Source organism: Medicago sativa, chromosome 8, assembly GCF_051527215.1.
Source record: "Medicago sativa cultivar Bolivia chromosome 8, Bolivia_mono, whole genome shotgun sequence".
Taxonomy (NCBI): Eukaryota; Viridiplantae; Streptophyta; class Magnoliopsida; order Fabales; family Fabaceae; genus Medicago; species Medicago sativa.
Window position 1 is genome coordinate 93762718 of NC_140756.1, and position 26604 is coordinate 93789321.

The following is a 26604-nucleotide window of genomic DNA, read 5'->3' on the forward strand; positions in this document are numbered from 1 at the left end:
AAGATACTATGTAATCAAAACTTGTTTTATGTTTCACTTACTAATGAAAATTATGGGGCTGTCTCTCCGCTGATTCATATTCTTATTGACAAATGTTAAATACGGACAAATAAAGTTGTACCCAAAAAAAAAAAACAGACAAATAAAGTTAAATGAATGTGGCAAACTTTTTCTGTTCTAGCAGACAAATATCGCATCTGCTGCACAATGTTGAATAGTGTTACATTTTAATTTATGAAAAAAAAAGTCGATGAGAATATGACAAACAAAATATGATTGTATTGTAGTTGCAGAGGATCTATGTTTGCAAAATGCATAGCAAAAGGGAAATATATTGGATGATCTCAAATAGAACTAAAGTGCTGACATTGAATTTTCGTTACAAGTGTCTACTATAAATTTTTCAAAGGAATAATCAAATAGGGAAATGCTATGTATATCGGAAAAAAATATCACAAAACCATCATGTTAAGTGTAATTCAGTCACATAGTACCACTACCTACCTGATTTCTGCTAATTCTGGCTTTAGCCATTGAGTCATTCAACCATAACACATGATTCGTGATGGTTTCAGAATTTTTGCCCTCGCGATAAATAGCGTTGCTGAATCAATGTGGAGTTGGAATCAAATACAGACCATTTCTCCTAGCTGCTGCAGCTCCAAAGGCTTCAGTCATATCCAAGTCCTCTGCTTTCATTCCATTAGGAAGTTCCCAATTGAAGTGATACAACAATGCAGCTAGAGGAAGCTCAATATTAGCTAAGCCAAGCAAAATTCCCGGACACATTCTTCTTCCTCCCCCAAAAGGCATGTAATCAAAGCTATTATTATTGTTCAATTTATTAAAATCAAAACCATTAAAGCTCTCAGGTATAAACTTCTCTGCATCATACCAATGTTTGGGATCTCTTCCGATTGCCCATGCATTTACTATCACACTAATCTTTATAGGTATTTCATATCCACCTATGTTGCACGCTTCCCTGCATTCTCTTGGAAGCAAAGTAAAAGGTGGGTGTAACCTCATAGTTTCTTTGATCACTGACTTCAAGTAACTAAGATCATGTAGATCACTCTCATATATTCTCTTTTTACCTTTAAAGGTTTCTCTTATCTCAGATTGTGCTTTCTTCATCACTGTTGGGTTTTTCATCAACTCTGACATAGCCCACTCTATTACTGTTGCTGAAGTATCACTCCCAGCAGCGAACATATCCTGCTCATTTCCACATACTATGTTAAAACAACTTATCATCATAACAAAACAAAAAAAAATCACATGATGTGTATTAAAAAAACTCAAATCTTACATAGAATAGATATAAGACTTGAAGGAGTTTGTAAAAAGCAACACATGTCATCTTATGAGTCGGTTTTTTTAAGGATGGGTTATATGATATCAAAGTCCGTCTATTCAGAATCACCCATAATTTATCTAGGCACCGAGTCCGAAATGAGTTTATAAAAAGGTAGCACACATCACCTTATTGCATTTTCCCCGATATGATGTTTGCATTGGTGGAGACAGTAATAAAGATTAAGGTTCTTAAAAAAAGGTTATAACTTATGAATATGATATGATTGCAACATCATGGTTTTTTTTATACCTCTACAACTTAAACACGACTATATGATCTTGCCTTCACTAATCAAAATTCCTGAATTCGTTTGTGAAGCAATCAGTGTTGCGACCTAACACAATTGAAAGATTTAATTCATGTCATGTTTATGATAATGTACAAGTATGATAGATTTAGTTTAGCAACTAACCCACAGGACGGCTTTGACATTGTCGTCTGTGATAGGGATATCGAAACTGTCACTTTGCTGAACGCGCAAAAGAACATCAACTAGATTTTCACCCTGTTGGCCATGGATTGAATTTGATTGGTGCTCTTTGATAATGCTTTCTAAAATCTTATCCAACTTTTTTTGCATATTCTGCAATTTAGCTTTCGTTCGAGTGATAAGATGAATAGGTTTAAATGAAGGGAACAAATCAGCAGGGTCAAAGCCACTTGCCATTTCCACTGTTTGCTTGAGCAAACTCAAAAGTTCATCTTCATGTTTAGATTTTTTACCAAATGCTGCTCTTGAAACAAAGGTACTTACCAAAGAGAAAGCTATTTTAGTAACATTAAGTGGTAGTGAAAGTGAAACTTGAATGGATTGTATGAGCTTTTCCACCTCTTCTTCTCTAATGGAAGAAAAATAACGAACCCTTTTAGCACTAAGAAGCTGTGTTGTACATATTTTCCTCATCTGTTTCCAATAATCACCGTATGGAGCATAAACAATATCTGTTGAATCATATGATAATATTTTAGGAGCTAGGAGTTCTGGCCTCTGAACAAAAGAAAGATCATGTGTCTTCATTATCTCTTTGGCCAAATCAGGAGATGAAACAACCACTGCAGAAATTTCACCAAACTGAAGATGCATAAGAGGTCCATATTTGTTGGATAGATCTCGAAGTGTATGATGTGGAAGTGATCCTGCTAATGCTAGTTGATGCAAATTTCCTATTAAAGGAAGCTTCCATGGTCCTGGTGGAAGTTTATGAACCTCGTTCTTCACTTTGATTTTCTGCTTATAAATCTTTGCTAGACAAAGTATCAAGAAGATGAATGAGGAAATGATGAGGAAGGAAGATTTGAATTCCATGGTATAGACTATAGAGTGAAATTGGCACTTTTTATGACCTTGAGACTGGTCTATGTTTAAGTCTTCCCTCCTCTCACCAGGATATTACTATAGTTAGTATAGTGAAGACAAAGACAACGACAAAAAGTAACTATGAAATGTTGCATGTTGTATTAAACTAGTATCAAATTACTTGTAGTGGTTAACAGAAAATGACGACAAAAACGTATTTTGCAGTATTTAAAGAAAAAAACTACTCATACATGCATTGGTTAACACAATCCAATGGGGAATAAAACACATTTAAATAGTGTTGGATCTGAGAGGTTGGGTATAGCTCAACTTGTTTAAGAAGGGAGAAAAGAGTTGGAGATCCTATCTCTTATGTTTAAACTCGGCTCAACAATGCTAATATGGTATAATTCAAATTATATAATCAAAAATGTGTTTTTAAATCTCCGATTATATTATCCACATGGAGACCACTTTAAGATTGATTGTATCACATGTATTTTGATTTTCTTTTTGTTTTTGGTATAAATATTTTGCAATCCTTCCATCCACGTCAAAACTTCTTCATGTATGTTTAGATAGAAGATGAGTTTGACGAAATCACGACATCATCTTGATATTTTATTGAAGCTCTAAAATGTAATTATTGTCAAAATAATATTAACTTGATTATTGTAGTTTTGTTAAACATTATTGATGGGAATTTTTGCCAAAATAATAATATTAACGACGGTTTACTTCATGATAACAAATGAGGTATTTGGTGTTTAAATTACATTAATGTTAATCATCAACACTAGGTTAATTGCGAGACAAATTCTTTATAAGTCATTCATCTTCTTCAACACATATGCATGTTTATATTATATATGTATATGTTTCTTTGTTGGTGATGATATTTAGTTTAAAGGAGATATTCTTCACATTTTTTGATGGCTAAGTGTGATTATTTTATAGGTTCCTCCGTTGGAATTGGAGACTATGTTAAGGGTTGATGTGAGGTTCAACTCTAATCCTAGTGTTAAACTAACTATTAACTAATGGAAAAAGATATATCTAGCGACAAATAATATAGCGAATGCATCGCGATTGTATAATTTATACTCTGGTCAACTCTCTAATTTTCTCTGGACCCACCCCTTTATTCTGCCAACCGGATGTATATATTGTGCCAATGGAAAAGATCTAACGGTGACAAGCTGTCGTGAGGCATTCGGGAAATTCCAGTCGCTGTAAATAGCAACGCTGTTAACTAATAATTGGTTCTTTAAAACTGATAATTTTGTTTTGTAACTTACCAAATTTTTTCATTTTTTAGCTTTAACCAAAAATGTCTTTTATCTTAAAGAAATGTTAACAAGTGTCCTAAACACACTTGTTAAGAAGCCTACATAAGAAATTTTATCTTAAAATTCGTGTATTCAACACATTAAAACTTTTAAAAACAACTTTTTATACATTAAACTTATAATTTTTTTTTTATATTCTTAACAAGTGTCATTCTTGTTAGCATAAGCGTTTATCTTAATCAAACTTCATGTTGCAATTCTTATATCTTAATCAACATTGTGATTATTGGTCTTGTCTCAACAATATTGTATTGTTTTGTCATTTTATGTTATTGGGTAAGCCGTCAATTTGTCGTTGAATTTATAATCTCGCATACTTCGTCCTTTAAATAAATAAATGTGATAGTCTTAGAAAATGTTTTGTGTACACTTTTATATGGGTAAATTTGAAATAAAGAGTAAAAAAAGTGATATAATAGTTATAATATGTTGAAGATGCGATAGGAATAGAGAAATAAAAATAAAATGAAGTGTTGAATTAGTATGTAAAATTTATAAGTGTTTATTTATCATTGTTGAACAAAATAATATTTGTACAACTTTTTGAGATAACTTTTGGACAACTCTCTCATGTTTTTTTTTGTGTTCTTAGTTTCTCTTTCTCATTATGTATTCTCTCTGTGTCGTTTTTAACCAATAAATAAAAAGAAAAAGAAGGTTGTCCTAATAATTATTAATTCATATTCTTATTGACAAAAATGTTAACGGCAGACAAACATCTTTATTGGAGGGACAAGACAAGTGCTGACAATGACTCTTTGAATTAAGGGAATAATCAAACATATGGAGTTGGAATCAAATACAGGTTGTTTCTCCTACCCACAACAGCTCCTAAGGATTCAGTCATATCCAAGTCCTCTGGTTTCATTCCATTAGGAAGTTCCCAATTGAAGTGATACAACAATGCAGCTAGAGGAAGCTCAATATTAGCTAAGCCAAACAAAATTCCTGGACACATTCTTCTTCCTCCCCCAAAAGGGATGTATTCAAAGTTATTATTATTACTATTCACTTTATTAAAATCAAAATCTTTACTGTGATGAAACCTCTCAGGTATAAACTTCTCTGCATCATACCAATATTTGGGATCTCTTCCTATTGCCCAAGCATTTACTAACACATTAGTCTTTATTGGTATTTCATATCCACCTACGTTGCATGCTTCTCTGCACTCTCTTATAAGCAAAGTAGCAGGTGGATGTAACCTCATAGTTTCTTTGATCACTGACTTCAAGTAACCAAGTTCATGTAGATCACTCTCACAAATTCTCTTTTTACCTTTAACAACTTCTCTTATTTCAGATTGTGCTTTCTTCATCACTTTTGGGTTTTTCATTAACTCTGACATAGCCCACTCTATTGTTCCTGCTGAAGTATCACTCCCGGCACCGAACATGTCCTGTTCAAATCCACATACGTTATCTTAAAAAAAGCTTGTGATCAAAACAAAATAAACGATATGATGCTGGCATTGAAGAAAACAATAATTTAAAAAAAATTAGAAAGATAAATTATTACTGAAATGACATGGTCATGTCATTTTACATTTAGCGCTCCCGGGACATGAACTCGGTCCCTTGAGGTTGCATGGTTATGACTTGTGACGGCAACACAATTATGATTCTCCAAAATACGAAGGATGGTGATTGGTGACGCGATCAATATTGACAACGCGATTGAAAGATTTTATAGAGATGATCGTGTTTGTATATAAAAAAAGTTTATTAGCTAACCCATATCACGGCTTTGACATTGTCTTGTGTGATTGGGACCTCGAGACAGCCACTTTGTTGAACGCGCAAAAGAACATCAACTAGATTTTCACCTTGTATGCCGGCATGGATTGAATTTGTTTGATGCTCGTTGATAATGCTTTCTAAAATCTTATCCGACTTCTTTTGCATACTCTGCAATTTAGCTTTAGTCCTAGTAATAAGGTGAATAGTTTTGAATGAAGGGAACAAATCAGCAACATCGAAACCACTTGCCATTTCCACTGATTCCTTGAGCAAACACAGAAGTTCGTCTTCATATTTAGATTTTGTACCAAACGCTGCTCTTGAAACAAAGGTACTTACCAAAGAGAAAGCTATTTTAGTAACATCAAGTGGTAGTGAAAGTGAACCTTGAATGGATTGTATAAGCTTTTCTACCTCATCTTTTCTAATGGAAGAAAAAGATTGAACCCTTTTAGCACTAAGAAGTTCTGATGTACATATTTTCCTCATTTGTCTCCAATAATCACCGTAAGGAGCAAAGACAATATCTGTTGAATCATAGGCTAATATGTTAGGAGCAATGAGTTTTGGTCTTTGAACAAAAGCAAGATCACGTGTCTTCAATATCTCTTTGGCTAAATCAGGGGATGAGACAACTATTGTAGAAATTTCACCTAGCTGAAGATGCATAATAGGTCCATATTTTTGTGACAGATTTCGAAGTGTATGGTGTGGAAGTGATTTTGCAAAGGCCAATTGGTGTAAGTTTCCTATTAGAGGAAGCTTCCATGGCCCTGGTGGAAGTTTATAAACCACACTTGTCACTTTGAATTTCTGCTTATAAGTTCTTGGTAGCAAAAGCAGCAAGAAGCTCATCACTGAGAATTTCTGTTTATAAATTTTTGCTAGCAAAAGAAGCAAGAAGATGAATGAGAAAATGTAGAGGAAGGAAGATTTGAGGTCCATGGCATAGACCATAGAACAGTGTGAAATTGGCATTTACCACTTTGAAATTGATCTTCTCGCCTTCCCATGATATATAGCACCCAGCACGCAAGTTTTTTTTAGGGGTACTTACTTTTTTTTTGAGGGAGGTACTTTTTATGGGATATTATATGAATTGTGTCCACCGCTTGCCGAACGCTTTCATAACCTATGTGGTCACAAAAAAAGTATTGTATTATGCAGTACAATTGAAAGAAAGAAAGAAAATTAAAAGAGTCATGACAGAGAAAATTGAATGTGTCTTACACATTGAAAATGTAGTTGGAAGAGATTCAAGCGGTGCTATCATAATAAACATAGCCCATAGGGTCTGTTTAACCGGTGTTTTAACTTACTAAGATCTAAATCTCATCAACTCTTCAATAAGGCTCTTGGCATTGATTAGGTTGTCGAGACTTAAAAAGAATTGTAGCCATAGCATTTGAAATTGGCTTGCTCATGTTTTTTCATGGTTTAATCATCTTAAATCAAGGAATATGTCTTATCGTTCCAAATGGAGAAATCCAAATAGTTTTTGATCAAATGACATTTAGGGTTCAAGAATGGGAGGAAATAACAAAACACTAGATGGATAACAAGATATCTTACGTGACATCGTTAATCCATATATAGGAAATTATGTTGTATTACAACCCCTAGCATATTATTTATTTAAAAAAAAAAAAAAAACTAACATTGTAAACGATTTAAAAGATAAATGACTTGCTTAAAAAAAGAAGGTAAATGACTTGGACAGAAAAAGAGATAAATAATTACAGTGCTATAAAAAACCTATAAAGGATTACATGAGGATTTTTTGCCTTAAATATATGGTGTCGGAATCAAATACAGGTTGTTCCTCCTAGCCACAGCAGCTCCAAAGGCTTCAGTCATATCCAAGTCCTCTGGTTTCATTCCATTAGGAAGTTCCCAGTTGAAGTGGTACAATAATGCAGCAAGAGGAAGCTCAATATTAGCTAAGCCAAATAAAATTCCAGGACACACTCTCCTTCCTGCCCCAAAAGGGATGTACTCAAAACTTTTAGTATTTGCTTTATTAAAATCAAAACCAGTGTCAAGAAACCTCTCAGGTATAAACTTCTCTGCGTCATACCAATAATTGGGATCTCTTCCCAGTACCCATGCATTTACTATCACTTTAGTTTTTATAGGTATTTCATATCCACCTATCTTGCAACCCTCCCTGCACTCTCTTGGAAGCAACAAAGGAACAGGTGGGTGTAACCTCATGGTTTCTTTGATCACCAACTTAAAGTAACTAAGTTTATGTAGATCACTCTCATAAATTCTCTTCTTTCCCTTGAAGGCTTCTCTTATTTCAGACTGTGCCTTCTTCCTCACTCTTGGATTTTTCATCAACTCTGACATAGCCCACTCTATTGCTGTTGCTGAAGTATCACTCCCAGCACCAAACACATCCTGGTCATTCCACATATATTATGTTAAAAGTCATAAGTATCGAAGCTGACAATAATAGATAGAGTGTTACTTAGTAGTTAGTGGATGCCTACAAATAGGTTTGGTCAAATGCATCTAAAGGTCCTTTAAGTTTTTAGTTTTTTTCAAAGTGGTCCTTTAAGTTTCAAAAGTCCTAAACAAGTCTTTAAGTTTCAAAAGTCTCAAACAAGTCCTTTTAGTTTTTGAATCGTTTCAAACAAGTCCTTTTAGAGGATGATGGTGATGATTCAGATGATAGCAACAAAGAGTATTATCCACCATTTGTCATGCCTAAAAAGATGACTAATTTTAAGTGGGTGTTAGGAGCCAGATTTGGTACCAAAGATGAGTTCAAGGTAGCAATTACCAACTATGTTATCTACATTAGGACTTGTTTGAAACGATTCAAAAACTAAAAGGACTTGTTTGGAACTTTTGAAACTTAAAGGACTACTTTGGGAAAAACGAAAAACTTAAAGGACCTTTAGATGCATTTGACCAATAGGTTTTGATGCACCCTTTTACTTTTAAATTTCTTCTTTGTAAAATTGCTCATTGTTATCAATACAAAGTCTTTTAAGGTGAACATGTGATGTGATGCAACTCTTTATACATAGCATTCTCATTATCAATATAATTTCTATATTTTTTTGTGGTGATATCATGTTTATAGGTGTGAAGTTTTTATTGTTTATCAATAACTAATCTTTATGGGGAAATCTTTGAGATAGAAGGTAGATTTTTCCCTCTAATTGAATTTTCTCTATATACAAGAGTCCAAATCAAGCAATTTTAATCATTTACTTAAGAGGTTCAAATAATTTACCACTTGAACCAATTCATTATTAACAATGCAATTTTTTTCGGTCAAGTACTCTAGTATTTAAACTCACACATTATAAGTGTGGAGAAGTGAGAAACTACCAAATGAGTTGTATTTACATGACATTTTTTACTTTCTAGAAAAGTAGAGACTGGAAAGTAAAATAGAAATTGTCGATAATGAAAATGCTATGATTATATCATGGAGTTACATTACTTATATAGAAAGAAATGTTGTTCTAATGATAAAGCATTAACAATAGGGTGTGTCGTCCCGTAAGTGTAGCTCAGTTGGTAGCTATCAGGGACAATGTTTGCAGGGGCCGGGGTTCGAACCCCGGATTCCCCACTTCTCCACACTTTCAAAAATATCTCCACACTTTCAAAAAGTGTGATCTTGCCACTAGGCTATTGAACCAAAAAAAAAAAAACAATAGGGTGTGTCTAATATGGTCTCGTAAAAATGGTTTAAAGGCGGAATTTTACGATTTTAAGTAAAAAATAATTTTTTTAATAATAAATTTATGAGCAAACATAATATTTTATTAAAACTTTAAAAAAAAAAAAAGGAGGGTTCATCTTTAGACTGAGTTTATATTAATAAATCCCTTAAATAAACTATACTAACTATATATACCTTTCTCTTGTAAAAATAAACTATATACATCTTTAACTCAACATTGCTTTATTATTATTATTTTTTGACAAATTCAGCATTGCTTTATATTACGAAGGATCTGCAAAACGAAACACAAGACCTTGTAAGTTGTATGCGTCCTTATAATAAAAGTCAACAAATTTTTAGAGACGACATACACTCATACAGTAAGCGTTTTGTGATCATCTGATTGAGATTGAATGGTCTAAATTTAACTATAGAATTATATATTAAATAAAATACAAAAACTACCTTAAGATATGAACAGTTCGGCCAAAGATCGAACGGTAATAAGATGTCGGCTGCACCTTATCCATTTTTTGATACATGGAAATAAAGAAGACCAATTGTTATTTTATTCGCTTTCGTTAATAGATTGGTTGTAAAAAAATAGCATTTTCTCTTTACTATAATGGTGATGGTGATTCGATTGATATTGCGCCCAAACACCTACCCAAATGAATCGTCACATAGCAAAACAATGTAAACAAAATAGGTCATGATCATTCTTTAAAAAAAAAAAAAAACTAGGTCATGATCATGTCATGTCTATAAATAAATAAAAAATACTACTCAACATGTCCATACGAATATTTTATAGCATAATTTTATCGTTAAAAATGATTCTAGACAAAATTCAAATTTGGATGAATCTATTCCAAAACATAAAATAATGAGTTTTACTCAAACTTTAAATATAGACTCACAAGTGAACCGTGGGATTAGACCCCTCTCAATTATTGGATCAATAACTGAATTTTTTAAAAATATAAATAAATAAATAACAAAATATATTTAGAAATCTGTAAACAGGCCTGAAATTATGACCAAGTATTATTGGATCAATAACTGAATTTTTTAAAAATATAAATAAATAAATAACAAAATATATTTAGAAATCTGTAAACAGGCCTGAAATTATGACCAAGTATTATTGGATCAATAACTGAATTTTTTAAAAATATAAATAAATAAATAACAAAATATATTTAGAAATCTGTAAACAGGCCTGAAATTATGACCAAGTATTATTGGATCAATAACTGAATTTTTTAAAAATATAAATAAATAAATAACAAAATATATTTAGAAATCTGTAAACAGACCTGAAATTATGACCAAGTAAACGATTCAAAGAATTAAGTGTAAAGATGATGATAACTAACCCATATGACGGCTTTGACATTGTTATCTGTGATTGGGATCTCAAGACTTCCACTTTGCTGAACACGCAAAAGAACTTCAATTAGATTTTCACCTTGAATGCCGGCATGGTTTGAATTTGATTGATGCTCATTGATAATGCTTACTAAAATCTTATCCAACTTCTTTTGCATATTCTCCAATTTAGCTTTCAACCTAGTAATTAGATGAATAGGTTTAAATGAAGGGAACAAATCAGCAACATCAAAACCACCACACATTTCCACTGCTTCCTTAAGCAAAAACAAAAGTTCATCTTCATACTTTGACTTTTTACCAAACGCTGCCCTTGTAACTAAGGTGCTTACCAAAGAGAAAGCTATTTTAGTAATATCAAGTGGTAGAGAGAGTGAACCTTGAATAGATTGTATAAGCTTTTCTACCTCATCTTCTCTAATGGAAGAAAAAGATTGAACCCTTTTAGCACTAAGAAGTTCTGATGTACATATTTTCCTCATCTGTCTCCAATAATCACCATATGGAGCAAATGCAATATCTGTTGATTCATAGGATAGTATTTTAGGACAGAGGAGTTCTGGCCTATGAACAAAAGAAAGATCATGTGTTTTCATTATTTCTTTGGCTATATCAGGAGATGAAACAACCACTGCAGAAATTTCACCCAGTTGAAGATGCATAAGAGGTCCATATTTTTGAGATAGATTTCCAAGTGTATGGTGTGGAAGTGATCCTCCTAATGCTAGTTGATGCAAGTTTCCTATTAGAGGAAGCTTCCATGGCCCTGGTGGAAGTTTATGGCCCAAATTTCTCTCCTTGACTTTCTGTTTATAAATTTTTGCTAGCAAAAGTAAGAAGAAGATGAATGAGGAAATGATCAGGAATAAGGTAGCAGATTTGAATTCCATGGCATAGAGTGAAATTGGCATTTACCACTTTGAAATTGATCTTCTCGCTTTCTCATGTCATATATTCATAAAAATATTGAAGACAACTAGATATTATAAAATAAAATAAAATTATTGTAGACAAAATACATTGTTTAATGGATGGTTGCATAAATTATATAAATTAAATAAGTACCGTGAGGCAAACGAGATGGTTATATATAATTGACACCTACTATTTGACATTTCGATACCGGGTCAGTCACATTCTACTCTACAATAGACTCAACCACAACGGTACACAAGGGAAACTGGGAATCTAGTTATTGTGCTGTTACCCATATATTAAGGGACTGTTAAACCAATTAAAACGTTATGGGCTATTTTCGTGTTCATTTAAACCATGGTTGTGAATTTAAGTGATCTTAGAAAAATGATCATTGGCAAGTTTGAATTGTATCGTCTTGGTTATATTTTTTTTTTATATTTAAATTTAAAGTTGAAGAATCACACTTGGTCGAAGAGTTTTGTCTTTTGGTTCATTTTTTTTTTTGCTTAGCCCTTTTTAAACAGAACAAAACCATCCTTCATTTATCATTTTTGTTTCATTTTTCGTCCTACCCTCCATTTTATCCTCCCAAAATGCTGATTTGTTCAATTTTTTAATGATGTGGACTAAAAAGCACCCAGGTGGCATTTCCATCAAGAAAATGACATTAACATGTCATCAAATCAATTTTTTTAATTGGAAACAATTAAAATATTTTGGAAATTAAAACAAAAACATTTCATGAAAATTAAAAGTTCAAATTAAATAAATTTTGGCTTCCAACAATAAAACTAAAAACTCGAGAACATTCATTCATCTTCTTCATTGGTCTTCATTTTCAACCCAAAAAACCATCACATACCAACACATCTTTTTTTCTCTTATCTCACATCTATCTCTCCTTAAAGCAATTTAGAATGACAAAGAAGACAAAATCTAAGCGAGAAAACACATTGTCTTCAGAAATCAAGCGAGAAAACACGGTGTCGGCTACGGCGATGGCGGAACCGCTTTTGGTGGTGATTTTGATGACTTGGATAAGCTGAACAGAAACCAAGCATTACAGATTCTGGTGAACTCACCGGTTGCACAAACAAAGCTTTGTGAACTATATATTTGGGTAAAAATTTATATGAAAAATTGAGAATTGTGTTAAATGGCAATGAGTGTGTAATATGTACCTTTCGACTCACTAGCTTTGAGTTTTCATGCTTTCCATCAACACTTTTATAAGACTCGGATTTGGCACCAATACTGTCCGTGGCTACATCAAATGATCCATCCTCTCTAAAGCTAAACACAATATATTCTTGATCTGAAAGTACTGTCCTAATTGAATCACCATTATTATCAACCCCTTCTTTTCCCTTGTTTATTAGATCTACCTTTTTGTTGCATTTTTCGCTTGAAGGTGACAAATTCTTGATGACCTTGCTGTCTTTTTTCTTGTCAAATACCATTTCTTTTCTCATTTCAATTTGTGGAAATGAATTAGATTCATGATCACCTACATATATAGTTGTAAAGACAAAAAAAAGATGGGGTTTTTATTTGGGTTGCTGAATTCAAAACATTGAAAAGATGGGGTTTTGATTTGGGTTGTTGCTACCCATTTTCGGATTTGGGTTGCTGTTGTTATGTTTCACAATCAAACCAAAGAGAAGTGGAGAACAAGAGAAGAAAATGAAATGTGTTTATCATGAGAAGAGAAATGGGTAAGTGAAGAACATAGAAGAATCTGGATGAGGAAGAAGATGGTATAAATCTGGAATTTTGTTTTTATTAATGAAATGGTTTAAATTGTTATTTAATTTAAAAAATGCATAAATTGTTTTTTTAAATTAAAAAATGTTTAAGTTGTATTTTTAAATTAAAAATTACTTTTTTAATGACATGTAAATGTCATTTTTCAGATTGGCACCGCCACATAGGCGTTTTATTGGCCACGTCAGTTAAAATTCTTACACATCAGCGTTTTTGGAGGATAAAATGGGGGTGGCATTCGGTATGCACCAGGAAAGAATTTGTGCACCATGCACAACTTATGCATTTAAAAGCTGAAATCAAATCTGGGCCATTGATTTATTATTATTATATTCAAACGGTTCAGATTTGGCAGAAAAGTGCAATGGGTGACCTGCTGGTGGTTTTCTAGAAATGGTACAGGGGACCCCACGAATTGAGTAAAAGATCATATTATATTCTGTTTTTTTTTTTTTACTTTTGTATTGGGCTTGGACCCTAGTTTTAGTCCTTTTATTCCTTTTGATAGAATTTATGCTAGTAGAAAAATTGCTATTAATGTCACTAAAATTTCTTGTGCTGCCACTTTAATTTATTTAATATGTTTGGCAGCTGATTTTTTTTTTTTTACATGTTGTATATGGAATAATAACTTTTTTTTAAAGAATAAATATAACACAGTTTTTTAGTTATTGAAATGCTTTTAGTCTAATTATGCTGGCCGTTCAAAAAAAAAACTCATTATTGTAGGAAGCGTTTTTTTTTCCTTATAAAAAAATGTTGGAAACGTTCTTTAAGTCCATTTTTGTGGACAATAAATGTTATTAATCCTTAAATCTATTTTAATACCAAAACAAGATTATTAATATGGGTTTGATTTTCACAAGTAAATAAATTTTGAAACCTAGAAATATGGAAAAATGTGAAAATGAAATAATGAATTAAAATTTAGTAGAAGTTGTTTTAGTAAATTGGACGCAGTTGAATTTTGTTTTTTTTGGAAAAAATTAGAAGATGAATAAATTGTGTGTAATATTTGGCTAATAAATTCACAATCCAAATACTATTATAAAAAAAAAAACATTTTTTGAATGAGTATAAAATAGGTGTATGTGATGTATATTAAAGACAACATACAACGTTTATTCTTGTCATTTTTCAAAAAACATTTGTTCTTGTCAAAAAAAAAAACACACACACACAACATTTATTGAATGAGTATAAAATAGGCATTCAATAATCAGCGACGATATGGTGTATATTATTGTCGAATGGGTCAAGGTAAATGAACATTAAAACAGACAAAATATTTTTTAATTATGGAGTTTGTGTTTTTGTATTTATTTGAATTTTAGTTATTGTCATTTAATCTATTAAATTTAATGTTGAATTATGATGTAATATAAATTAATTATAATAATAACTATAATATTAATTTTGAAGAAAGAATAACCATAATATTAATTAAATAGAAACGGATGTTCAAAGTAGTTTAGGTCGAAGAATCTTGTCCTTAGGGTTATAGTTTTAAGCTTGGTTAGTTGATAAAGAGTTTGATTAGTCATCTATACATTCATCCAAGTACTTTGACTACAAGATTCTTTCAGTTAGGGTAAGAGTTGTTGTAACGCCCTCCTTTTTATTTAATTATTTTAATGAATTTTAGAATATATTTATATGATTGGTGTATAAATATATTTGTTATTTTGTGTGGAAATATATTTGTTATTTGGTGTATTATAAATAGAGAAGCTTAGGTTAGAATATTTTAGTATTATAAATAGAGAAGCTTAGGTTAGAAAGAGTTTACCGGAAGAATATTTTAGGAAGAATATTTGTTATTTGGTGTTATTTGGTGAAGAATATTTCTTGTTCTCCTCTTTTCCAAAAAGCTTAGATTAAATATATTTGTTATTTGGTGTTATTTTGGGAAGAATATTTTAGTATTATAAATAGAGAAGCTTAGGTTAGAAAGAGTTTACTGGAAACCGCTTTTTGGAAAAGAGGAGAACAAGAAAGAAGAGAAGAGGAGAGAAAAGTCAAGAGAAGAGGAGAAGACCTTGGGAAAGAAGAACGCTGCCGCTGATTCAGGAATTAATCTAAGGTGAGGGTGAGACTATCTTGCATTAATATTAAGTTGTTAAATCATTAGATTACATCTAACAAGTTGGGGAGAGTTTCTGAGAATTTGAGAATTAGGGTTTTGAGAGAGATTTGATGATTAGATGATGAAAACTTGTTGAATTGATGTAGAAATTGTGTACAGACCTTAGATAATCCATAGGATGATTATTGGAAGTAGTTTTGAGGTTAGAACCATGAGATTAGGTGAAACTTGAAGAAAATCTGCATTCTGCCCGAATTTTGATATTAAAACTGGTATTGATCGGTGAGGAATTGGTTAGAACCATGAGATTATGAGACTATTCATGATGTTTAGACTATTTATGAGACTATAGTGATGAGGCCTTGGTGCCAAAGACTATTTTTATGATGTTGAACTAATTCCGCTGCAAAGTTTAGAAATACGTATGTTGAATGATTTTTGAAGGATAAATTATTATTTATTCCATTTATGATTTTTAAGAAAAGAATGTGACATTCCGTTTTATGTTGAAACACTCTGATTTATTTATGAAATTTCTATGTTGGGAAAACGGGGTGTTATAGTTGTGAGTTTGATTAATAGTTTTGAAATCTTAGAGGTAGTTTAGGTCGAAGAATCTTGTCATTAGGGTTAGAGTTGTAAGCTTGGTTAGTCGATAACAAGAGTTTGATTAGTCAGTGAACGTTCATCCAAGTACTTTGACTCCAAGATTCCTTCAGTTAGGGTAAGAGTTGTGAGTTTTATCATTCGATTTGAAATCTTGGAAGGAGTTTAGGTCGAAGAATCTTGTCATTAGGTTTAGAATTGTAATATTGGTTAGTCGGTAACAAGAGTTTAATTAGTCAGTGAACGTTCATCCACGTACTTTCACTGCAAGATTTTTCCAGTTAGGGTAAGAGTTGTGAGTTTGATCAGTCGTTGTGACATATTTAAAGTAGTTTAGGTAGAAGATTCTTGTCATTAGGATGAGAGTCGCAAGCTTAATTAGTCGATAAAGAGTTTGATTAGTCGTTGAACGTTCATCCAAGTATTTTAACTCCAAGATTCTTTCAGTTATGGTAAGAGTTGTGAGTTTGATCAGTTGTTTTGAAATCTTTGAATTAGCTTATGTCAAAGATTCTTGTCATTACGGTTATAGTTGTCATTAAGGTTATATTTGTAAGTTTGGTTAGTCGATAGATAGTTTGATTAGTCATTGAACGTTCATCCAGGTACCTTGACTTCAAGATTCTTTAAGTTAGGGCAAGAATTTTAAGTTTGATCAGTCGTTCTGAAATCTTGGAAGTAGTTTCAGATCGACTTACACCGATAATTAGTTAGACTTGGAAGTGATTAATCTAAACAATAAGTATACATAGGGAATTAGTTAGGTTTGGAAGATAAAAAAAATATACTATATAATAATTTTCAAAAAATGAATAAATTAGATTTTTATTTTGTAAAATGACGATTGAATCTATAAAATTAAGATTATGAGTTTAATCGAGGATAATTATGAATTTTTACTGGAGTAAGATTTTCTTATTTTATCATTACAGTAGTTGTAATTGTAGATTAGTTTAAAATTAAAAGTAATCCAAAGATTTATTAATTTTGCATCAAAAAACAAATATCAGTTGAAATTTGTTGTTATATCCACCCATTCGTTTAAGTGCAAATTAGTTACAATTTTTTTAGACAAAAAATTGACTACACCTTTTTGTTTTAATTAAAAAACAAATAATGTTTTAAAAGTATTCCAAAGACTTGTTAATTATGCATCCCAAAAATCAAACACGCCTGGAAATTCCCCTCCAAAAAAAATGTTTGGAAATTTGTTATATCCGTGAAAATTTGTTAGACTTGTGATCACCATTATCCGTAATTTTTTTAACAAATTAATTAATTTCACAGTTATCCCTGAAAATTTGTTTCAATTGTGATGATCATTATTCATGATTAATTAAAAAATTAAATTAAATTTTGTAAAATGATCATTATGCACATAAAATTAAGGAGATCATGAGTTATAAAAATAATGATAAGGAAATTTTGATGTACTTCAACTTTTAGATATTGTTAGTAGATGTCAAATTTATTTAATTTTTAAATTAAATTTAAAATTTATTAAGAGAGAAGACTTCAAAATATGATTGTCAAAAAAATAAAAAATATCACATTTTTCCCCTATAATTTTCACATTTTCGTTTCCCTCTTCCAAAAATTATCGGCGCTCTTTTTTCCAGTCTCCCTCCCATTTTTTTACTCTCTCTTTTTTCCCAAACCAACAAAACACAACTCCCTTTCCTCAAAAACCCTTTCCTCTTTTCTTTCTCTCCCTCCCATTCTCTTTCACAATTCATTTCCCTGTTTCTTGAAAACTGAAACGCTCTTCTCTCATCAAACCCCATCGAATCCAATCCGTAGAACCAGAACTCGTTGAAATCGTCATCCTCTCACCATCATCTCACCAGAACCCGTCAAACTCTCACTCTCAACAACTCGCCTTCTCTCCCGTCTAAATCAATGGAACCCAGTACACACAGAACTCTTCAAACCCATAGATTGAATCCTTAAAATCATTTGAAACCCTAAGATTCGATTGAACCCAGAAAGTGGTAATGCACTAACTCGTTTATTCCTCTTCGTTCATGTTGCTTTTGAAAGTTTATATTTTTCAATGAAATTTAAGGTTGGGTCGAACTCTGATTTATAATTTTTTTTAAATTTCAGCTTTGGATTCGAACTTGGATCGATTCAGGTATTGTGTTCATGTGATTTGTGAGTTAGTTTGTAATTATTATGTGTGGTTTACTGAGTTAAGAACCTATTATGTGTGATTTGGGAGTTAGTTTGAGCCTATTGTGTGTGATTTATGAAGTGTTGTTCTTGTATTATGTTTTATTTTAGCTATTTCTTGAATTTTTTCACGATAAGAGCTTTCTAACATCAATTTGATTATGATTTTGCCCTTTCTATACTTGCAAAACAAAATAACATAAGATACTCTTTTTAGCAAGTGTTTTGTGGTATTTTCCATTGTTAAGTCTTAATTTTCAGCGTTTCAAATATCTGAAATATGATTTGATTGAACTCTCAAGTACTTTGTCAATGAATCCTGGAGGTATCTTTTTATGACATTCTCTACCTATTTTCCCTTTTGACAATGTATGTACTTATTTTTTTTGCTCTGTGATGATGTCTATATCTGACCAATACTTAAGTATGTGTGTGCCACAATGTGGCTTATCTTTTTAACAAGGCCAATTGAGTTGTAGTCGCATGTGGGTGATATGTATTTTAAGTGGTTTTTCATCTAAGTCCTTTTACCCATTTCAACTTATAAAAATTTACCTTTTTCTAAACTGTAGTCGCAACTTTGGTTTTGGATTAGAGAAGATTGGTGAAAGAGGACAGACACATTATGGTACTCTTTAAAGCATATTATGAAACTAAGTCTGAATCAGGGTTGAAGGTATTGCTATTTGTGTGTTTTGGTGATTTCTTTATATGAAATAATAGTATGGTATTTAGAATTCAACAATTTTTTGGTGATTGCTTTGAGTGTGTTCAAGTTTGGTGGTGTACCTTTATTAAGACATTTTTCAAAACCCAATAATAATTTTCCCATAATCCGAGTATAATTGACAAAGTGAAGAGGTCCCAAATTATGATCTCACAAAACTGGTACAACAGATAGTTGATTTTTACATGGAAGTATGATCTAATTGAATTCATCTTACGAAAATGATGTTTTTAACAGATAGTTGATTTTACAGATAGTTGATTTTTCTGCTACAAAGACAAGTTCTTTTAACATAATCTCTTTCACGAATCTCTGTTTCAATCTCACTCTAAGCCAAGGTAAGCCATTTGATTCTCTAATTTCTCCTTCCTTCCCCAATTGCTTGTTTTAGGGCTTTAGTATTCAGAATTTGGAATGTTTTACGGTTTCAAAATTAGGGATTTGGAATCTTCTGCATTGATATAATTAGGGTTCCTTTTATTATTATTTTTTATCTAATTTCATAACTTCATAACTCTATATTTTTTGTTTAAATCTCAGGTGAATTGTTCAAGAGGGCTTTACAATCACAACAAATGTAAGTCTAATTTTGCTTCAATTTAGTTTTGTGTTGATTCAATTCAGTTTTTGTTTCATTTTTGTTCACACCTTGTGATTATATTAGGTGAAGTGCCACAAAAAATGAATTCACTTTCTAAATGTATACAACGTTGATTCAGGGTCACAATATAATGTTGATAACATTCTGATTTGAATGTTTTTTTTTCCCTTCAACTCTGAGCTTAACACCGTCGAGCTTCACGCTTGTTGACTTTTTTACTCTTTCTTCATCTTCACAATCACTGATCGAAAGAATGTAAACCAAATGTGTCCTCATCTTATATGATTTGTATATGTCAAAATGGGAAGGTCATTTGAAGCTACTCCGGAGAAATACAATCAGTCAAGGTGGCTATTTTTTCATCACATTCCTTAGATTTTACTTTGGCTATTTCAATGACATGGTATCTCTTGTAACAGTTTAAGTACGTGGCTAACCTGCCTTCGCCTCTGCATTTACCGAAGTATCTATTTTAATTTGAGCGAGGGAGTTGGATGAAACTTGATTATTTTCTGATGTGGTTCAATGATTTGATGGAGCTTAATATAAATTGGCTTTGCTTTTTGATTTCCTTCAGTTTGTTAGATTTGAGATTAATGGCTGAATGATTATTTTGTTATAGCTACCCTTGTCTTGAGCAGCTAGCATGATGGATATATGAATATGCATACAAAGGTATAATGACTCATTGGTTGTTGTTTGTTTATGAACAATGCTTGATGCTTAGTTTTATATACGTTATTTTGAGAAAATGAATTTTCATGGATTTAGTACTAATTTTGGAATCTACTTCTCATGTGGAGAATGAATATGAAAATGATGCACAAGACTTGTTTAATTTTTGAATCTGATGCATATGGTTTGGATTTCGTTACAAGACTTTATTATTAGAGACTAGGTTAACCTTTTATGGCATTGTTCTTGTACCTCCAAAATAGTATTGATTGTTGATTATGGTTTGTACGGAGTTCTCTTTTGCTTGTTGTTATGCTTTTTAATGAACAATGTTTCCAATTTGTTATGGTGATAGTGTCTTTTAAGTTTCAGGTATGCTAAGGAGGTTCCCTTTGGTTAGACCGTAAAAATGTTATTTTTGTTATAATGTATTGTTTGTAGCAGGAAGTGGTTTATCAGTTTTTCTTCCCTCTGTTATGCTCTTTTCAGCTGCCAGAAGCACCTTTGTTCCCTATTTTGTTTTCGGTTCTGCTATTTAGCAGTACACCTACGACAATTTTTTGGTTTTTGGAGGTTAGCAGCTCCTATTTTTATGGGCTTAGGTTCCTTTTGTATACGGGACGTTTTGTGGGTTGGTGTTCCGCATATTTCTGGCACCATGTAATTGTTCCCTTTGTTCTTGCACGGTGTGTCTTACGCCGACAAGATTTAATAAATTTGGCTGTTTAGAAAAAAAGGACAATTCGGGAGTATGGGTGTTGCATTGGCTCAATATGGATCATTACTTCAACCCAGACACTTTTCATGTCACAGTTGTTATTCTAAAATTGAATATTGTATATCATTCTTTGGTCTAAACAAAGTCCACATTCCATTGTTATGTTGATTTTTTTTCCTAATCTCTTAAATTTTTGAAATGTAGTTGAACGAGAAGGTGGTGCGGTGCGGTGCGGCGGATTTGTTGATTGGGGATCACGATAGCTTGCGCTTTGAAGTTCTCCGAAAGACCGATGCATATATCAAGATCCTATCTAAGCAACCCATTAATCTTGACGACGATTAGTAGTGTCGTTCGTTAACAGTCAAACCTTTTTTAGGAGTAAAGTGTGGTTTGATTGGAAGTTGATACAGCTTAAAAAACTAGCTTTAGTGCTTATGGGTGCCATGATTTTTATGTTTTGGTTTAAGGGTCCATTACTTTTGTTGTTATCTACTGTTATTGTTAACTACTTGCTATGATTGATGAACAAGAAGCATATGTTATTGTTAACAAATTCTATAATATTTCATGTTTTCCTACTGATTGTTATGTCTATATCTCGCCATAATGTTAGAATTCATATTACTGAAAAATGCAAAAAATCAACACAATCACTTCCAGGAAGTCACGCAATGATCACATTGGGTGAGTTCTTTTGTTGATGCTCTCTAATTCTAGAATTCGGACTCAGATTGCTATTTTATTTCAGCAGTCCATTTACTCCTTAAGAGTGTAGTAGTAGCTCTGCCAAAACAGAAAAGGAATATGCATAACAGAATTTTAGTATGCAATGGTTGCTCAAAACAGGCTCTCTAATGCTCCACCATATATGGAGTTAATTTGTTGTTAGTACTGGTTTAGTTTTTTTTTTTTTTTTTTTTTTTGAAATAGCAAAATTTATTAACCCAAGCAAGTGAAAGAATCACAAAAACTTTGACCACAATGAGAAAATTTACAAAGGTGCCGTATATATGCGGAACACCTAACAAGGTAGGAACACCAAAATCCGGAAACAAAAACGGAAACAAAACTCCCTAACATCAAGCACAGAAGGCACAGAAAGCCAACCCCCAAACCTGCACAGAACAGCAAAGCCGCTCCCCACTAACAGTCAACCAGCTAGCCAAAAACACCAGAAAATGGCAGAAAACTTGCACTGGCCCAAACCACAAAAACGCTGCTGCAGACAACAGTACACAACAGCCACATTGCAGCAGGTGCGAACACCAACAGCAGACTCAAAGAAACTCCCTGCCACAAGCCCACCGCGCACACGACAGCCCAAGAACAACAGCTCAAAGTTACCTTAACAGGCAAGCTTTCGGATTCCACTTCCATTCGTAAAACATACAAATCGAAAATTTGAACCGAGTCAACAACCAACACCAAGATAAAACTTTAATCTCCTCTATAACTTACCCTACCTCCCAATTCAAATTATTGAAAATTTTATCATTCCTAGCTCTCCACATAACCCACATAGTCGTATGCAAAACTAGCCAAAGACCCTTCCAGATTTTCTTATTACTTTCCGATCCACTCCAACACTTCCAATGTATGAAAAAATATGGCGGAGTTAAAAAAGAAGAACCAAACCACCTCATCACCTCACGCCAAACCTCTGTTGCCATCTCACAATGACGAAAGAGGTGACGGTCCGTTTCTACATCCCTATCACACAACACACACGAGTTAGGAGCCTCCACCGGTAACACATTCCTAAGACTAAGATTATCTCTAGTTGGCACCCGGTTAAGAAATAACTTCCAAAAGAAAGCTATCACCTTAGAGGGAGCCGAGCTTTTCCATAAACTAGAGAACACCCTTTTCTCCTCATCGCGCCATAAATCATCCAATAATAACAATCGTTCTAATTTCAAATATGCCGATTTTACCGTGAAAATCCCTTTATCCTCAAGATTCCACCTCCACCCGTCCTCCTCATTCCAAGATTTTATTGTACCACATTTGAAATTGTAGGACATGTCACTATGGCAATTGCAATGACATGAATGATCAAATTCTTGGATGAGAATCTAGAGGTACTTAATGAAGTTAAGGTTAGTGAATTGTAGGTGTCTTCCACATCTTCATCCGAGGAACATAGAACACTCTCTGAACAAGAGCTATACTACCCAAGTCCTGTACAACATAACATGCAAAATAACTTAGTAATTGGCAAACCTCAGAAATTAATTTAGACAATAATGTAATGACTTTAACATACCTCTGAACCTTCCCCAGCTATGTTGCCTTCCCCAGTTATGTTGCTTACATTTGAAACTTCAAAAATTTCTAGAATTTCATGAATATCCATTTTGCTGTTCATAATACATAGATATAGTGAATAACACTTCACACTCATGAAAAGCAACCAGTGCAGGACCATGGATAACACAAAGTTGGGTTTATTTTCTTACTTTTAATATGCTATAATCTTTCTATACATGTCGATAATCTAACTTTATTCCTTTTTTGTTTTGAAATATGATATGATCTATGAACTAAGAGAAATCATAGAGAGAAAAATGAGAGAAAGAATCAACTCATGATATTTTTATTCAATGAATATGAAGTAGTTACACAGAAAGAGTTTATATACATGTAGCCTTTTGTATCACTAATTGGTAAATTCATGTAACTAATATTATAACTAGGTGATTATTATCTAACAAACTTCATTATTCTTCTAAACCTGTAATAAAATACTAACGAAATTGCAGGAAGAAAACAAACGAAATTATCATATTTCCACATATTCACCCAAACCCACATGTCCTTTTTAACAAAAAGATTGCAGGAAGCAAACGAAAACGAAATCAACTAACAAAAACAGTTGTAAGTAAGCTTGAAACTAAGCTAGATATCAACTAACACATTTTATCAATACACAAAATGATAGAAGGACTAAAATAAAGAAAGTCTTATACATACCCTTAAGTTTAAAGATTTCAGAAATCAACCAACAGATTTAATAAATCCAGATCTAGAAACCAAACTAAGATGCAATCTTCAAACTTCAATGGAAAATGAAATGATATTGAACAATTTTGTTGATGAAGATCAATTTTAAGTTAATAGGAACGTTGATGGTGAGTAACAATTTCTGGAATTATGAAGAACATGATGGGGGCGATGAAGATGCAAGAAGAAAACGGGAAAAAGAACTCAAGTGAGAAACCAGTTGTAATGATGTGCTACAAAAGTGTGAATTGCTACTCTGCATTTTCAGATTTGGGGGTGTCTTCAGCAAAAATAATAAAACCAATATTTTCTATTATAATATGTTTCCTTTTATTAATGATTTTTTTTTTTGTAGCAGGTAATCAACCCACCAAAACCGCCAGCTGTCCATATAATTGTTGTTTGTGCATGGTGCACAAATCTTGTATTTGTGCATACTAAATGCCACCTAAAATGGGGGGTAGGACGAAAAATGCAACAAAAATGATAATTGAAGGACGGTTTTGTTCTGTTTTAAAAGGGCAGGACCAATTTCGTGACTAGGTCAAAACACGAGGACCAAAAGTGTAATTAAGCCTTTTTTTTTGAAAACTCGGTATTAGAGTTCGATTCGAGCTGAACCAGGTTGCCTGTGAGCTTGAATTTGAATTCAAGCTGAAAAAAGAAAATTTGTGACAAACTCAAATCGAGTTTTGAGGTAAACTAATTTTTATCGAGTTGTGAGATTCTCTGCATCCATGATCCAACACTGTATAGGCGAAGGGCTTCGCAAACATGGGGTAGCATTGGCTACCCCAAAGGAAAAAAAAATCTTGAATATTTAACTTAGGTATATATGTAGCTACCCCATTAAGATATTATTTGGTTATTCCAAACAATTTTGTTGGTTAAAACAGAGATGATATTATAAAAATATTGAGAATCTATTTAGTTTAATGTCAATTATGGATAAACTTGACTTCTAAAAACTCCTTAGAGCTCAACTTTTATAAATAACTATCGTTAGCTTTTATTTTCTTTGATGCGGTTTCATTAAATATAAATAAAATTAATTAAGTTTCGTATATTAGTGTTTAATTTTTTTTTCTTCTTTATATTTGGCCCCTTCGTAAAAAGAGATTTTTTTTTCTTCTTTATATTTGGCCCCCTCGTAAAAAGAGTGCTAGTTTCGCCGGTGTAACACTAAGAATGTCATTTGTTTCCCCATCAAGTCGAACCAAGACTCTAATAATATTATTGGGTCATAGGGAGAGTCTCACTAGGTTGGATAATCTTATCGAGTTAAGTAAGTGCAACCACACAAGTGAATTGAACACTACATTTTCACACTTAACTTTAAACATTAGATTTATGAATCATTTTATTTGTATGTTGTTCAACTTCAACTCTTTTATTAAACGTAAAACTTTAACTTACACTTGCACATCACGTCAACTCATTTTGTTTATGTTTTATTTATTAGGTTTCTCATTTTTTATGGGATATATATAAATTTCTCTGTCGTATAGTACTCCCTCCATTCCTTTTCTTTTGATGTTTTAGAACTTAAACTTTATTCCAAAACTTTTGATGTTTTAGAATTTTTAATACTTTTTATCCAATTTTACCCTTGTTGAAAAACACACTTTAATAGTAATCAAATAAGTTGGGACTATTGACTTATCACAATTGAATTAAAAAATGGGTAAAATTTGTAAAAGGAGTACAATTGCACAGCTCCCACGTTCAATTTAAAGTCATGTGATAAGTTTGAGAAAATTGGAAGTTTAAATAATAAATGCAATTTGTGTGGTGAGTGTCAATAATTAAGGTGATTAGAATTTTGAGAAAAAAAATCAAGGAGTAAGTAAGGGTATTTTAGTATAAACCATACAATTATTCATTTAATTTAATGATTCCTTAATATTTGTGGAATCACCTAAAACATCAAAAGAAAAAGAATGGAGGGAGTATAAAGTATAATGGGAACGCATTTATATTATTTATAAACTTAAAATATCAATAAAGTGTTAATTAATAATTTCTTCATTTATTATAATTTAATCTACCTACTTTCTCATTTCAATATTTTGTTAATAACGATGTTTTATCACCTTTGTCAAGAAAAAAATGTTTTATCATCAAAATTAGTATATTTAATAATTATTTGATAAGTTTTTTCTGAAAAATTAAATAGATTTTCTTTAATAAGGGTACACAATCTTCAAAAGCAATTGACTCAGTCTTCGTCAGCTTAGCTCAGTTGGTAGGGACAATGAATAATATATGCAAGTTCTAGAATTCAAACCCCGACTCAAATGGTTTAAAAGAAGTTACTAAAAAGATAACTTAGATAACCTGGTGCTAAGGGTGTAAGAAACTTAGAGCCGACCCTAGGCATATGTTAGAGGTGCGACGACCTAGGGCTCAGTTTTGTAGGGGACCTAGTTTTTTTTGCTGTTGCAAAACTACTTCATAAGATCCCAAACACTAACATATTTAAGGTCAACTGACCTTCAATTTTTTT

General features: G+C 32.2%; 3 protein-coding genes and 2 long non-coding RNA genes across 8 annotated transcripts; 1 reads left to right on the forward strand and 4 right to left on the reverse strand.

Moving 5' to 3' along the window:
- Nucleotides 1-303: 303 nt before the first annotated feature.
- On the reverse strand, nt 304-2809 carry LOC146903536 (cytochrome P450 71D8-like). Its single transcript, XM_085736168.1, has 2 exons — nt 1773-2809; nt 304-1218 (listed from the first exon to the last, which is right to left on the reverse strand). The coding sequence occupies exons 1-2, from the start codon at nt 2664-2666 to the stop codon at nt 610-612; spliced, it is 1503 nt and encodes a 500-aa protein (XP_085592294.1). The 5' UTR covers nt 2667-2809; the 3' UTR covers nt 304-609.
- A 1838-nt stretch (nt 2810-4647) lies between these two features.
- On the reverse strand, nt 4648-7147 carry LOC146903537 (cytochrome P450 71D8-like). The gene is made up of 2 exons (XM_085732786.1): nt 5740-7147; nt 4648-5405 (listed from the first exon to the last, which is right to left on the reverse strand). Exons 1-2 carry the CDS (start codon nt 6721-6723, stop codon nt 4782-4784), a joined length of 1608 nt encoding a protein of 535 aa, XP_085588912.1. The 5' UTR covers nt 6724-7147; the 3' UTR covers nt 4648-4781.
- Nucleotides 7148-7297: 150 nt separating this feature from the next.
- Nucleotides 7298-13505, reverse strand: LOC146903538 (cytochrome P450 71D8-like). 4 transcript variants are annotated; one of them, XR_015021504.1, is made up of 4 exons: nt 12925-13471; nt 10813-11631; nt 9899-10096; nt 7298-8148 (listed from the first exon to the last, which is right to left on the reverse strand). XR_015021504.1 is itself a non-coding variant. In XM_085732785.1 (3 exons), exons 2-3 carry the CDS (start codon nt 11485-11487, stop codon nt 7531-7533), a joined length of 1293 nt encoding a protein of 430 aa, XP_085588911.1. In that variant the 5' UTR covers nt 11488-11648; nt 12925-13505; the 3' UTR covers nt 7298-7530. The 4 variants fall into 4 exon arrangements, 3 of the variants coding, with proteins under 3 accessions (XP_085588911.1, XP_085588909.1, XP_085588910.1); XM_085732785.1 differs by lacking the exon at nt 9899-10096 and having other exon boundaries at nt 10813-11648; nt 12925-13505; XM_085732783.1 differs by lacking the exon at nt 9899-10096 and having other exon boundaries at nt 12925-13457.
- Nucleotides 13506-17791: 4286 nt separating this feature from the next.
- On the forward strand, nt 17792-21673 carry LOC146903539 (uncharacterized). Its single transcript, XR_015022885.1, has 7 exons — nt 17792-18190; nt 18306-18333; nt 18944-19047; nt 19352-19436; nt 19639-19675; nt 20322-20374; nt 21297-21673. It is a non-coding gene; the product is annotated as an uncharacterized LOC146903539 (long non-coding RNA).
- A 375-nt stretch (nt 21674-22048) lies between these two features.
- LOC146903540 (uncharacterized) lies at nt 22049-24403 on the reverse strand. Its single transcript, XR_015023346.1, has 3 exons — nt 24069-24403; nt 23362-23455; nt 22049-23276 (listed from the first exon to the last, which is right to left on the reverse strand). It is a non-coding gene; the product is annotated as an uncharacterized LOC146903540 (long non-coding RNA).
- Between the last annotated feature and the right edge of the window lie 2201 nt (nt 24404-26604).

Excerpts from the sequence above, each read along its gene's own strand:
- LOC146903536 (XM_085736168.1), bottom strand. The coding sequence starts at position 2,666 with ATGGAATTCAAATCTTCCTTCCTCATCATTTCCTCATTCATCTTCTTG. Across the intron at positions 1,219-1,772 it reads ATGTCAAAGCCGTCCTGTGG|GATATGTTCGCTGCTGGGAG; the intron begins GTTAGTTGCTAA and ends GGAAATGAGCAG.
- LOC146903537 (XM_085732786.1), bottom strand. The coding sequence starts at position 6,723 with ATGCCAATTTCACACTGTTCTATGGTCTATGCCATGGACCTCAAATCT. Across the intron at positions 5,406-5,739 it reads ATGTCAAAGCCGTGATATGG|GACATGTTCGGTGCCGGGAG; the intron begins GTTAGCTAATAA and ends GGATTTGAACAG.
- LOC146903538 (XM_085732783.1), bottom strand. The coding sequence starts at position 13,215 with ATGAGAAAAGAAATGGTATTTGACAAGAAAAAAGACAGCAAGGTCATC. Across the intron at positions 11,632-12,924 it reads CAAAGCTAGTGAGTCGAAAG|AAAGTCAAGGAGAGAAATTT; the intron begins GTACATATTACA and ends ATTTATAAACAG. Across the intron at positions 8,149-10,812 it reads ATGTCAAAGCCGTCATATGG|GATGTGTTTGGTGCTGGGAG; the intron begins GTTAGTTATCAT and ends TGGAATGACCAG.